Consider the following 14,144-nt stretch of genomic DNA (forward strand, 5'->3'; position numbering starts at 1 on the left):
CAACAGTAACATCAAAGATTACTGATCACAGATCACCATAATAATAACAAAAAAGAACAAAATATTTCAAGAAATATTGACCAAAATGTGACTCAGAGACATGAAGTGAACAGTGCTGTTGGAAAAATGATGGTAATGGAGTTGTTCGACGCAGAGCTGCCACAAACCTTCAATTGTAAATAAACACAGTATCTAAAAAGTGCAATAAAGTGAGGTACGCCTGTAGTGCCCTTATAAGAAGAGACACAGAGAATTCTCTCTCTCCACCGTGTGAGGACACAGTGGAAGACAGCTGTCTACAAGCCAGGAAGTGAGTCCTCACCAGACGCTGGATCTCTTGCACTTGATCTTGGATTCCCAACCTCCAGAACTGTGAGAAATAAATGCTTGTTGTTTAAACCACCCAGTCTATGATATTTGTGTAATGGCAGCCAGAACTAAGACACTCTTCTTGGGCTTCCCTGGTGGTGCAGTGGTTGAGAGTCCACCTGCTGATGCAGGGGACACGGGTTCGTGCCCGGGTCCGGGAAGATCCCAAATGCCGCAGAGCGGCTGGGCCCGTGAGCCATGGCCACTGAGCCTGCGCGTCAGAACCTGTGCTCCGCAACGGGAGAGGCCACAACAGTGAGAGGCCACAACAGTGAGAGGCCCGCATACCGCAAAAAAAAAAAAAAAAAAAGACATTCTTCTTAAACTAGGCAGTTCAACTTTACTTATCAATCATCCAAGTGGCTCTGAAAAGTACACCTTCACCAACCTCCATCACAGGTTGGAGAGGGAAAATAAAGCAGGCTTGTCATTCTAGTACAAAGTCTGATGAAGGAAGAAAAATATTTAATAATATTAAATTTTAAATATTTATGGAATGTTTGAGCTTCCTTATCTGAGATCTGTCAAACCAAAGAGACCAGAAGTGAAATCCTCCCAAATAACAGAATCTTATATGTTCCAAATGAAAAGTTTAGTTCCCAAAATCATCATTACCTGAGTGGTGTCCATTTCTGCCACATGATCAAATATGAAGGTTTTGGGCTCAGGGTTGGAGTGCAGCCGGACAGTCGTAGAGGACAGCACAGATAGGCATAAGTTTTGCTCTCCATCAGCTGATCCAGAACCCTCTGTAGGTGGGCGAATTCGCACAAAAACTTTGATAGCATCGCCTTCATTACTAAAGACAAAAAAATATAGCAGCTAAGTTTACTGGAGAAAAAGGATCTAAACCTCATATTGCCTCTAGTGTTTCTAGTCTGAGTTTCCCCAGTAAAGTACGAGATCTACCCATTTATGTTTACCTTTTATCAAGAGTCTCCCATAACCCACACCCTTTACTGATTCGCTTCACATCAGCCAACTTCAAAAGCCTTTACTTGAAATCATCTGAAAGGCAGCTCTAAGCTCTGCTTGTCTCTGACTTCCTTTTTAATAGCAATAATAAAGTAAGTCATCCCAAGGGAGAATTATGTTACTGATTCCATCTTTTAGCCTGTAAGGTGAGGGGACAGGGGCTGGGGAGGAGATGTGATTTTTCCATATTTCCAGGTAGCCGAGGACAAAGCTTAATGCTGAAACAAGGAACCCTTACTTACTATGCTAAATGGTTGTTTTAGGAATACTACATCCCTAATTCTTTTGGTCTCATCAATAAGATTTTTTCCTTACCTTGGTTGGTTAGACTGACAATTTGTCACACTGCGTAACTCAGCTAGAAAAAAAGATAAGAAGTCATTAAAGGTTTTTAAAAGTACAACATGAAAACCCCATTCTTCTAGCCTATTCTTCAGTTGCTGACACTCCTCAGTCTCCCGGCTCCCTGGCCTGGGCGTGACAGGGGACAAGCCTAGATCTTCCACTCCATTCTAACTGTAAGCAGATAGGTTAGGGGGTCCCCGGAGAAAGAGAACCAGGAATGGCTTTCTTGACATAAGAGAACCCATTTTGGTCTAAGCCATTTTGTGGTCTAAGCCTGGCGCAATGCTTGCCCTCAAACAGGTCTCAATAATTAATGACCTTAAGGGAGGAAATGTAGAAACCAGGAGGAGCAGTCGAGAAACCACAGTGCAGCCTTGGGGCAGCGTCCAGGTTCCTCAAGGGATATACATAATAAATTTCCTCAGTTCAATCAAGTCCCTCCATGAATATGTATGTAGGCTTAGCTTAAGACTTCCCCAATTTTGCTGTTCAGGGAGAGACTGCTTTGGGAAAGATCCAGGTATTCATTCTCCTCTTGCTGTAAGTAATAAATCCTAGAGGATGGGGACACCAGTACCCAGAGTTGCTACAACATATTATCTAAGATGTCAAGTTTCTAACAAAAAAATTACAAGGAATTCAAAGAAACAAGAAAGTATGATCCATAAACCAGAAAAAAAGCAGGCATCAGAAACTGCCTGTGACAGTGCCTACATGCTGGGTTTGTCAGGAAAAGACTTCAAAGTAGCCATTATAAACATGTATAGAACTAAAGGAAATCAAAATTAAGAATTAAAGGAAGGTATGAGGACAATGTCCACACCAAATAGAGAATAGCAATAAAGAAAAATTATAAAAAAGAAACAAATGGAAACTCTGGAGTTGAAAAGTGTATCAAGTGAAATAAAAATTCGCTTGAATGGCTCAAAGTAGACTTGAACTGGCAGAAAAAAGAACAAGCAAGCTCTAAGATAGATCAATAGAGATTATAAAAGTCAAAGAACAGAGAGAAAAAAGGATGAAGAAAAGTGAAGTGAGACTCAGAGAAATGTGGGACGTCATTAAGCATACCAACATACATAAATGGGGAGTATCAGGAGAAGGAACAGAAGAGAAAGAAAGAGAAAGAACAGAAAAAATTCAAAGAAATAATGGCCAAAAACTTCCCAAATTCATTAAAAAGTAATCTACACATCCAGGAAGTTCAACAAATTCCAAAAAGGATAAACACACGCAGATCCACAGATATATCATAGTAAAAATGCTGAGAGTCATTACTTATGAGAGAACCCCAATCAGATTAACAGCTGACTCTCAGCAGAAACAACAGAGGCCAGAGGAATTAGAGAGTTTGTTGTTAGAAGGCCCACCTTACAAGAAATAATAAAGGAAGTTCTTCAGCCTGAAAGTAGTGACCACAGACAGTAAAATTCAAATCTACATGAAAAACATCAAAGAGCACCAGGTAACAGTGATTATGTAATTATAAAAAACAATAGAAATGCCTATTTTCTCCTCCCCTTACTTGAATTACAAAACAATTGTATAAAATAATATGTATATAATGTATTGTTGGGCCTACAACATATAGAAACATATGTATATTTGCCAATAATAGCACAAGGAAGGTGGGTAGGAACAAAGCTGTAACAGCCTAAGGAAATGACTAAAGATGGTAAAGTAATGTATTGTTGGGTTTTTAACAATAGATGTAACTTGTTTAATAATAATACCAAAGAAGGGGGTGAAAGGGAATAAAGCTACATAGCCCCTGCTCGCTGCAACTAGAGAAAGCCAGCGCACAGCAACGAAGACCCAACCAAAAATAAAAGCTGACACTGTTAAGATGTATATGTTAAACCCTAGAGCAATCATTAAAAAAAAAAACTTCAAAAAAAGAAAGCAGGGAGTTCCCTGGTGGTCCAGTGGTTAGGACTCCACACTTCCACTGCTGGGAGCACGAGTTCGATCCCTGGTCGGGGAACTAATATCCTGCATGTGGTGTGGCCCCCCTCCAAAAAAAAAAAGAGCAGTAACAAAATGGAAATAGAGTCACAGATGTAGAAAACAAATTATTTATGGCTACCAGGGCATAACAAGTGGGGAGGGATAACTTGGGAGATTAGGATTGACATACACACACTACTACATATAAAATAAATAACTAATAAGGACCTACTATATAGCACAGGGAACTCTACTCAATACTCTGTAATGGCCTACATGGGAAAAGAATTTTAAAAAGAGCGGATATATGCATTATATATATGTATAACTGATTCACTTTGCTGTACACCTGAAACTAACACAACATTGTAAATCAACTATAATCCAATAAATTTTTTTTAAAAAAAAGCAGTAAAGGTGGAACAGAGAAACATAAAAAACATGTGACACATAGAAAATGAAAAGTAAAATGGCAGATGTGAATACAACCAAATCAATAACATGTGAATGGATTAAACAACCCAATCAAGGGGCAGAGATTGTCAGACTAAGATGAAAAAACATGCTCCAACTATATACTATCTAAAGGAAACACACTTTAGATTCAAACATATAAACATATGGAAAGTAAAATGATGAAAAAAGATTATCTCATGCAAACAGCAATCACAAGAAAGCAGGAGTGGCTATACAGGTTTCAGACAGACTTTAAAACAAAGTTACCAGAGATAAAGAAGAACATTTTTTATAATGATAAAAGGGTCAAACGACTAGGAAGATAACACAGATATAAACATATACTTAGGGACTTCCCTCGTGGTGCAGTGTTAAGAATCCACCTGCCAATGCAGGGGACATGGGTTCGAGCCCTGGTCCGGGAAGATCCCACATGCTGCAGAGCAACTAAGCCCGTGCGCCACAAATACTGAGCCTGCGCTCTAGAGCCCGTGAGCCACAACTACTGAAGCCCACGCACCTAGAGCCCATTGTCCACAACAAGAGAAGCCACCGCAATGAGAAGCCCGCGCACTGCAATGAAGAGTAGGCCCCGCTCACCTCAACTAGAGAAAGCCCACATGCAGCAACGAAGACCCAACGCAGCCAAAAATAAAATTAATTACTTAAAAAAAAATAACAGGGCTTCCCTGGTGGCGCAGTGGTTGGGAGTCCGCCTGCCGATGCGGGGGACACGGGTTCGTGCCCCGGTCCGTGAGGATCCCACGTGCCGCGGAGCGGCTGGGCCTGTGAGCCGTGGCCGCTGGGGCTGCGCGTCCGGAGCCTGTGCTCCGCAACAGGAGAGGCCACAACGGTGAGAGGCCCGCATACAGAAAAAAAAAAAAAATATATATATATATTCACCTAGTAACAAAGCACCAAAATACATGACAAGAAATGAAGGGAGAAATAGACAATTCAACAATAAGAGCTAGCATATGACCCTGCAATCCCACTCCTGGGCACATATCCAGAGAAAAACATGGTCCGAAAGGATACATGCACCCCAGTGTTCATTGCAGTACTGCTTACAATAGCAAAGACATGGAAGCAACAAGATGGATAAAGAAGATGTGGTACATATATACAATGGAATATTAGCCATTAAAAAGAATGAAATAATGCCATTTGCAGCAACATGGACGGACCTAGAGATTGTCATACTGAGTGAAGTTAAGTCAGACAGAGAAGGAGAATGATATCACTTATAAGCAGAATCTAAAAAGAAATGATACAAATGAACTCATTTACAAAATAGAAACAGACTCACAAACTTAGAGAATGAATTTATGGTTACCAGGAGGGAAGGGTGGGGCAAAGGGATAGTTAGGGAGTTTGGGATTGACATGTACACACTGCTATATTTTAAATGGATAACCAACAAGGACCTACTGTATAGCACAGGGAACCCTGTTCAATGTTATGTGGCAGCCTGGATGGGAGGGAAGTTTGGGGGAGAACGGATACATGTATATATATGGCTGAGTCGCTTTGCCCTGCACCTGAAACTATCACAACATTGTTAATTGGCTATACTCCAATATAAAATTAAAAGCTAAAAAAAAAAAAGAATTTAGAGCGGGCAGATGACACAATCAGAAAATAAATATATATATATGTAACTGAATCACTTTGCTGTACACCTGAAACATTGTAAGTCAACTATACTTCAATAAAAACAAACAAACAAACAAACCTTAGATGCTTACTCTGCAGTCCAGATAGCTATGGATCATCTAGCCAAATATGATTAAGTTCAGAAAGGGACTCTTAAACTCAGTCAATTTCATGAGGGTTATTTCACATTCTCATTTCTCTGATTTCAGTCAGCAACCCATGGTGCCAGTGTTGTCACAAGAAATAACCTTCATGAGCACAAAAGTAAGAGCTGCAGGGAGCACTGCATGGGCTCTCTCCTTCCCTGTGTTCCCACTTCGTGTTCCCGGTCTCTAAGCCTGCTGGGAATGCACTTACCTGGGATGTCATCAACCTCAACTTTGCTAACAAAGTTAGGAGAGTTAGCAGGAGAGTTCCCCATGGAAATCACCACCATCATAAAGGGGAGCTGTGAATACCCTTGCTCCCATCACTTTTTTAAAAAAATTATTTATTTATTTATTTATTTATTTAGGGCTGTGTTGGGTCTTCGTTCCAGTGTGCGGGCTTCTCATTGCGGTGGCTTCTCTTGTTGCGGAGCATGGCTCTAGGCATGAGGGCTTCAGTAGTTGCGGCACATGGGCTCAGTAGTTGTGGTTCGCTGGCTCCAGAGAGCAGGCTCAGTAGTTGTGGTGCACGGGCTTAGTTGCTCTGCAGCATGTGGGATCTTTCCGGACCAGGGATCGAACCCGTGTCCCCTGCGCTGGCAGGCGGATTCTTAACCACTGTGCCACCAGGGAAGCTCTCCCATGACTTCTTGATGTGTACAGACAGGACAGAGTCCTTTAACACAGTCACATACGTATGTCACTTTCCATTAAATAAACAGATGCTCTAATATCACAAACATCAATTCTCTTGCTTGAGTCCAGATTTACTGAACACTGTGATTGTGCAGAAAGCGCGATCAACATTTTGCTCCAATAACATACCAATTTGTGTGCTAATATTCCCTGAATACTGAAAATGGGGGAGGAAAAGGAACATTTTAGTTGGAAAAAGAGAGCATAATGAGGTGTTAATGGTATAATGGACCTAAAAGGTAAGTAAAACAACAAACGTATCAGGAAAGAATTGCAATTGACAGCTAAAAGCATTAACGTTATCGAAAGGTTCAAACACCAAAAATTCACCATTTGTTCAATCTTCTAACATAGGCATCGCCTCGTTACCGTTCATACCATTCACAAAGATCCATCTAATCAGCTCAAAATCAGCTTTAAAAAACCAAGACTCCGTAAAGGGTCAGGCGATGTAAGAGGCACGTATACAGGTGCAGCAAAGGACCAAGAAATTAGTAAAGTTGAACGGTTTATCAAAAGCAAAAATGACAGGCTCCCTTCCATGAGAAAAAGGAAGAAACTGAAGGGGTCTCCTGGAGAAGAAAAAAGGGACTGTGAGAATATAAAGACACTACTGAATTCTGTGCTTTAAAAGTCCCTTACCTAAGGAGAGTCCACAGCGGACCCTCCAAAAGAGAACGACAGGCTTGGAACAAGAATAAGTTCTTCCCTTCAGGAAAGTCAGTATTGTGGAAATACGCAGAAGGTAGTTGAGAGCTGGGGCCGACCCTCAGGCGAAGATACCTAGAGAGGCAGCCCGGGTCCGGACTCGGGAAGAGGCCAGCGACGAAACGGCAGGACCGAGAACAGGAGGGAAGAACCAGCAGGTCACTTAGGAGCCAAGCGCCTGGATGAGGGCTCGGTTCCGGTTCTCTGCTCAGCCCCAGAGCTTAGAATTGCGCCAGGCTCGTAGCGTGCGCCCAACACATAGACGGAAGGGAAGAGAGCTGTTCCATTAGTGTATTATCTTGGAGAGACAGAGGGAGATTTCAAACATCCCCCGCCGCTCAGTCCGCTCCTGCCCTTCCCGCCCAGCAGGAAAGCTCGTATTTGGGGACGGAGACGGGGTCACGAAGCTTGGGCTTCTCACTTACTTTTGCAGCCGGACGCCATGGTGCCCTCACCCCTCGATCCCGAGATCGACGGAGCGACCGCCCTCACTTCCAGCCCAGCCGCGCACGGAGATTCCGCCCACTCAAGATGGCCGCGAATTTAAATTTGGCGCTCAGGTCGGACGTTGACGCCAGCACGGAGGCTGCCATGTTGCCAGGCCCTGTGTCAGGGGCGGGGCCGACGTGACGTCACGAGTAAGCGCTGTCGCCTCTGTACAGTTTTCAGGCGGCTTTGGGGTCCTGTTTTTCCCTAGCGCGGCTATGAGCAAGCGGAACCAGGTGTCGTACGTGCGGCCAGCCGAGCCGGCGTTCCTGGCCCGCTTCAAGGAACGGATCGGCTACGAGGAAGGGCCCACGGTAGAAACCAAGGTGAGCCCGGGCCAGTCCCGTTACCGCAGAAATGCGGCCCGCTCCGCCAATTCCAGCTTCTGGCTTGACTTGGAGGCCAGATACTGATGGGTCCCTCCTCGCACCCGCGCCCGGCCCCTAGTCCGAGTGTCCTCAGACCCCAGGCTGGTCATCTTCAAACAAACTACTGCCTCTTTCGCCCAGGAAGCTATTTGTCGTTTTCACAGTGCTGCTGTGTTTTTGAAAATGACTTCACGCAGGTAAAGCGCCTCGTCCTTGGTGGACAGTTAAGAAAGATCATTTTCGTCTCTCTTCGTTTTTACTTGCTTATCGCATAACCTGTAGTTAGCAGTGTGGGTGGTAGCGTCGTCCCATTTTCCAGGTAAAGAAACTAAGGCCACTCGATCAAATGACCTGATATCCTAAGCCTTGAGTCTGGAACATCCTTAACGAATGCCCTAGATCTACTTCTGTGCTTGTCACCAAAAAAAAAAAAAAAAAAAACGGAAAGCAAAAACCTTTTATATCTTGGCTTTCAATAGAAGAAGAGGAGCTTCAGGAAGGAGCCACACCTGGATAGTTTAGAAATGGGGATCGGTGGGAGGCAACTTCTAAGCTCCCCCAGGCTCCTACCCGAACTGATTCACATCAAAATCTGCCCTACCTTTTTTAGTAGAAAGAGACTATTATGCTTAGGGCATGTGTGGAGAAATAGAGAATTTATTTAGCACTTTGTGTCTAGCACTTGCACAAAGACCCACCCCTCAAGTCACTTAGTAGAAGGTCACAAGATTGACTTAAGTGCAGTTAATCCAGTGAGTATGTGCTAAATCCAGGCCCTGGGCCAGGCTCTGAAAGGACAAAGAGATGGATCTCCAAAATGCCCTGTTCTTTAACACCTTCCTGCCTGCCTCATCTCAGCCTTCACAGGTCACCACCTCAGTGAAGCCTTTTGAACCTCCCCCAGACAGTAACTCCTCCTCTGTTCTTCTCTTCACTCTATCCGCATCTTATCTGCAATACTCATCATTATGCATGGCAACTACTTACTCTCTTGGGTATCTCCACCACTAAATCGAACGAGTACTCTAAGTATCTTAATCCCTCTATATTTTCCTAGTACAGTGCCTGTGGCACCAAGTAGTGGGTGACAAGTTACATTGGTTAGATGACTGTGGTTTATCGTCAGGCAAGGCTTCATGGAGGAAGGGACATTTAGATTGAATCTTGAGCATGGGTAAGTCAGCAGGTAGAGATGGAAGGAACAGCATGGGTAAAGGTGTAGAGACAGTGAGTCACGGACTGACTGTGTTTAGAAGTGATTGAGGGACTGATAGAGGTGAGGCCATATGGACTATTCAGTAGGCAACAAGGAGCATGTTTGGATAGAGATAACATGATCAGGGAGTGACTGGTCCCCAGGACCAAAAACAGTGACTATGGCAAAGAGGATGAAGTTTGAGAAAAGGGACATGGTTTCAGCAATGAGGAGAATATGGACCTAATTTTATAGTTTGCTTCAGGCCCTAGTGATGATCATGTGTGTGCCTAGTTAACACCTTGAAGATTGCAGCTTAGAATGCTATCTTAGGAGAACTCGGGGCGGCGGGGGGGGGGGGAACTTTCCAATTAATATCAGTCATTCGGGCTAACACATTTGATCAACAGACTTTTCCGTAGACAGATGTCCCAGGTTCCTGTGTTTGCGAAACCAACTTCATTCTTAATCATCTTGGCAGTATAATCATTCTAGGAATCTGTTAACAAAAAGAAAAGAGTTTCATGGGAAATCACTATATAATTATAGTTTATAGTTTAAGATTACAGCTGTGGTCGGACAGCTGCAGGGCTTTGTTGCCCTGTTTGGGAGACAATGAAGGCTCTGTGAGAGGTGGGCTGACATCTATTTGAATAATGTGTGGTGGGTGTGCACGCCTTTCAACCTAGCATTTCCATTCGAGGAATTTATCTATATGTAAGTTTGCAAAAGTGAACAAAAACATGTGCAAAAATTTTATTATAGTAGAAAAAAACTAGAAACAACCAAAATTTTTACTTAAAAAGAATTGGTCAAATAAACCATGAGATAACCATATGTATAAATACTGGGCCGTGATTTTTAAAAATAGATGATGCCATATGTATCTCAAGGCATTGTGCAAAGATGTTTTTGAGTAAAAAACTTGGGTGAGTGGGGCTTATATGATGTCTGACATTTTTAAAAATCTCAGTCAACTAGCCAAATATTACCATTTGTTGCACCTGTAGAGTCAGTGCATGGTTTCTGTTATTTTCTGTACTTTTTTATGTTTGGTAAATTTCATAATTTAAAAAGAAAAAAGGAAGCGAGTCATATAGTAGTATGTTCCGTGTCTTGTTTGTATACAAAATGTTTTCTGTACCTCCGTATTTTTATACACTTAGAATAACACTTAGGATACCCACCAAACAAGCTACTGGAAGGGGGTAAAGATAAGCAGAAGTAGGTGAAGGAGGACCTTTTACTTGCCGTTTTCTGTACTTTGGTGGTGTTTATTTTTTGTCACACTTTGAGAAGAGGTGTACATGAAAAGGGTTGATGAAGAGCAGAGAGAACAGCTGTAGTCAGCACTACCCTGAGTAGGCTGAATGCTGGCAGAACATGAAGCAGAGGGCCCCTGACATCAGGAACTGCAAGCTGGGGTCCTGCTGAAATGGAAACCAGCTCCCTTGGACAGGCACTCCAGGATAACTGGCAGGTGGACCTCTTCCCTACTCTGGTGAGGTTAGATTTTTAAGAGTTACTTGAAAATTCATTGCCAAACACATTTAGTCAATAATGTTACCCTTCTCACTCTAGTAATTACAGTTTCTCACAGAGACAGTGGTTGTATTTAGTTCAAGGTCAGCAACTTAAATGTTATGTTTGTGTTTTTTCCTAGAGAATCCAGCTTCAGCTCCCACATGAAGATGGTGATCACAGTGACAAAGAAGATGAACAGCCCCAAGTGGTGGTTTTAAAAAAGGGAGACCTATCAGTTGAAGAAGTCATGAAAATTAAAACAGAAATAAAGGCTGCCAAAGCAGGTATGTCTGAAAGTAAGCTGGTTTTTCTACCAACTTAATGAGTTAGGTATGAAATCATTTTATACAGTGGTATGGTATGTTTGAAGAGACAGTCCTAGGTTCAAACTTTGGCTTTAACACTTACCAGATGTGTTACCTTGAACAAGTTATTTCACCTCTCAGCCTCAGTTACCTCATCAGTAAAATGGGGACAAGTTGTGCCCACTTTATTGGGCTGTTATAAGGATTAAGTGCAAATTTAAGTAAAAACATCCTGTTTTTTAAAAAAATACCTGGTTAGGTTTACAAACTAGTCAACAGAGGTGTATTTAATTAGTGCCTGGTGTGTGGTATGCTATATAGTATTTTTTTCATTATTTGTAGTATTTATTACATTGATTTAGGAGGAAATGCTGGAGTTCCAAACAATCGCTTTTCGAGATACTTAAAAAATATAGCCTGATTGTAATGAATTGGGGACTGGCAATATTACACTATACTTCGTTCGGTACATGAGTTTTTGTTTTTTGTTTTTTGTGGTACGCGGGCCTCTCACTGTTGTGGCCTCTCCTGTTGCAGAGCACAGGCTCCAGACGCACAGGCTCAGCGGCCATGGCTCACGGGCCCAGCCGCTCCGCGGCATGTGGGATCTTCCCGGACCGGGGCACGAACCCGTGTCCCTTGCATTGGCAGGCGGACTCTTAACCACTGCGCCCTGTACATGAGTTTTTCTTAAGTCACTGCATGTCTTGTGGCTATATAGCTAGAGGCAGTGGAAAAGACCAGACTGAATTGACTCAAGGACATCCATAAATACTGTATGAGATTTTCTTGCCGTTTGACTCTCCGATAAAGTCAAAATAACGAGAGAAAGAAAGTTTTTTAACTTTGTTTTTTGCTGCAGATGAAGAACCAGCTTCAGCTGATGGAAGAATTATGTATCGAAAACCAGTCAAGCGTTCCTCAGATGAAAAATATTCCGGTTTAAGAGCAAGCTCAAAAAAGAAGAAGACAAATGAAGAAGATGAAATAAATAAGCAGGATTCAGTTAAAAAAAACTCACAAAAGCAAATCAAAAATAGTAGCCTCCTTTCTTTTGACAATGAAGATGAAAATGAATAAGTGTAAATAAATATTTTGGACTTAGTCTTCTTTAAGAACATACGGAGTATTTTTTTAAATAACATCTTTTTTTCCTATTATAATACAAGTTTAGGGACTTCCCTGGTTGTCCAGTGGTTAAGACCTCATGCTTCCACTGCAGGGGGCACAGGTTCGATCCCTGGTTGGGGAACTAAGATTCCATATGTTGCACGGTATGGCCAAAAAATAAAAATAAAACATTAAAAGGAAAAAAAAAGATAATACACATTCACTGGAGAAAATTTAGAAAATACAGAAAACATTCAGTAAGATAAAACATATCTATCCATCAATACCCTTTTGACCTGAACTGCTAACTCTCTAGACATTAACTACCACTAACATTTTGTTATTTCCTGTGTGTGGGATGTGTGTGTATGTAAATTATATTTTTCTAAACAAAATTGTAATTGTATTCTGTATGTTCTCAGTCCTGCTTCTCACTTGACGTTGTATCATGAGCATTTTTCTAGGTCAATACAATTCAAAATCCTGACAATAGCTACAGAGAATGTTGTAATTAAACAGATCCTGTATTTTATCTTCCTCTTCAACAGAACCTCACTTTGGATGAGGGAGATGATCATGTGCCTAGTTACCAATACTTCCCCAGCTTCTGCTAAGGGTAGCCATGTGACAGCTCTGGTAAGTTAAGAGATACAAGTGGATCTTGAACAAGTAATAATACAGGTGACCATGATACAAGTTAGGATCTACTGAATCACATGGTGACTATTATTGATTACATGGTTTAAAAAAAAAAGATAAAAGTGGAAGTCTGCTTACTAGGTTTTTTGATACAAAAGGACAGATTTGGCAAGCATGAACCTTTGTCCTCTCTCCATCCTGCTTGGAGCACAAACATGAAACCAAGAAGTACCAGAGCCATTTTGGGGCATGAAGAAGACAGCCACTTGTTCTGGGTGGTACAGTGGAAAGACTCGAGGAGCTTGGATCGTGATGGCATGCCTGGAGGAGCTGCTGTACTAGCCTTGGACTTCCTGATACATGAGGATAAACACCATCTTAGTTAAGCCTCTGTCAGGTTTCTGTTACATGCAGCCTAATGATACAGTGGTAGAATGTGTGTGCACAGAAACCTCCAAGTGTATTTCTGATGATTTCCTTAGAATGAGTTGCTGGAAGCAGAATTACTAGATCAAAGTATTTGAATATTTCTAAAGCTTTTCATGCTTTCTTTCAAATTGCTTTCTAGGTGGTTTTTACCATTTTATTCATACCATCTACAATAGCCCACATCATCTCATCCATGATGCATTCAATTTGATGCTTTGAAAATGGTGTTTAATAGTTATAGTTAACTGGCATTTTTTTTTGATTGACCAGGGAAGCTAAACTGTTTTTCATGTTACCTAATAATTTTCCTCATTACTGCAAGTCAACCAAAACTGGAGACTTGTCAAGATCCCATTCTTCACCAGCCAGAAATTAGGAATTGCAGATTCCATGTTATGAATTTGGCGCCACATCTATCTTTCAGCTATATTAAGACCTAGTGTAAAGAATCCTCAAAAGTGATTCATGTGAGTGGGCTAGTGAGTCCTGAAATAGGCTCTCTAAATTATACAAACTAGTCCCGAAGCCATTTCTAGTACTATCTTTAATGTATACCCACGTAACAAGCCAGGGTTTTTTCTAATCTGTATCATTGCTCTATCTATTCTTGTACCAACACCCCACTGCTTTAATTACTGTAAATGTTAGTATGTCTTATCATTTACAGGTGGGAGTCTTGAGGGCAGGGACTTTGTCTTACCTCTGTATCCTCTGTACCCAGAACAGTACCTAACATATTAAGAGCAGAATAAATATAGTTAGAATAAATGAGTGTTTAATTTTTTTTTTT

General features: G+C 41.7%; 2 protein-coding genes across 3 annotated transcripts in view; one reads left to right on the forward strand and one right to left on the reverse strand.

Annotated features, from left to right (window-relative positions):
* The window catches only part of KIF15 (kinesin family member 15), a gene marked incomplete at its 5' end in the record, with an annotated part of 73,838 nt that extends 66,096 nt beyond the window's left edge, over nt 1-7,742 (reverse strand). Inside the window, 3 exons of the mRNA XM_082663838.1 lie at nt 985-1,168; nt 1,660-1,702; nt 7,724-7,742. Coding sequence (XP_082519964.1) covers nt 985-1,168; nt 1,660-1,702; nt 7,724-7,742 — 246 coding nt within the window. The remainder of the gene's footprint in view (nt 1-984; nt 1,169-1,659; nt 1,703-7,723) is intronic.
* Nucleotides 7,743-7,946: 204 nt separating this feature from the next.
* On the forward strand, nt 7,947-12,530 carry KIAA1143. Of its 2 annotated transcripts, none has more exons than XM_082664050.1 (3): nt 7,947-8,110; nt 11,011-11,155; nt 12,039-12,530. In XM_082664050.1, exons 1-3 carry the CDS (start codon nt 8,003-8,005, stop codon nt 12,254-12,256), a joined length of 471 nt encoding a protein of 156 aa, XP_082520176.1. In that variant the 5' UTR covers nt 7,947-8,002; the 3' UTR covers nt 12,257-12,530. The 2 variants fall into 2 exon arrangements, with proteins under 2 accessions (XP_082520176.1, XP_082520175.1); XM_082664049.1 differs by lacking the exon at nt 7,947-8,110 and adding an exon at nt 8,126-8,349.
* The last annotated feature ends 1,614 nt before the right edge of the window (nt 12,531-14,144 follow it).

This window comes from Grampus griseus (assembly GCF_964374135.1).
Source record: "Grampus griseus genome assembly, chromosome: 10".
Taxonomy (NCBI): domain Eukaryota; kingdom Metazoa; phylum Chordata; class Mammalia; order Artiodactyla; family Delphinidae; genus Grampus; species Grampus griseus.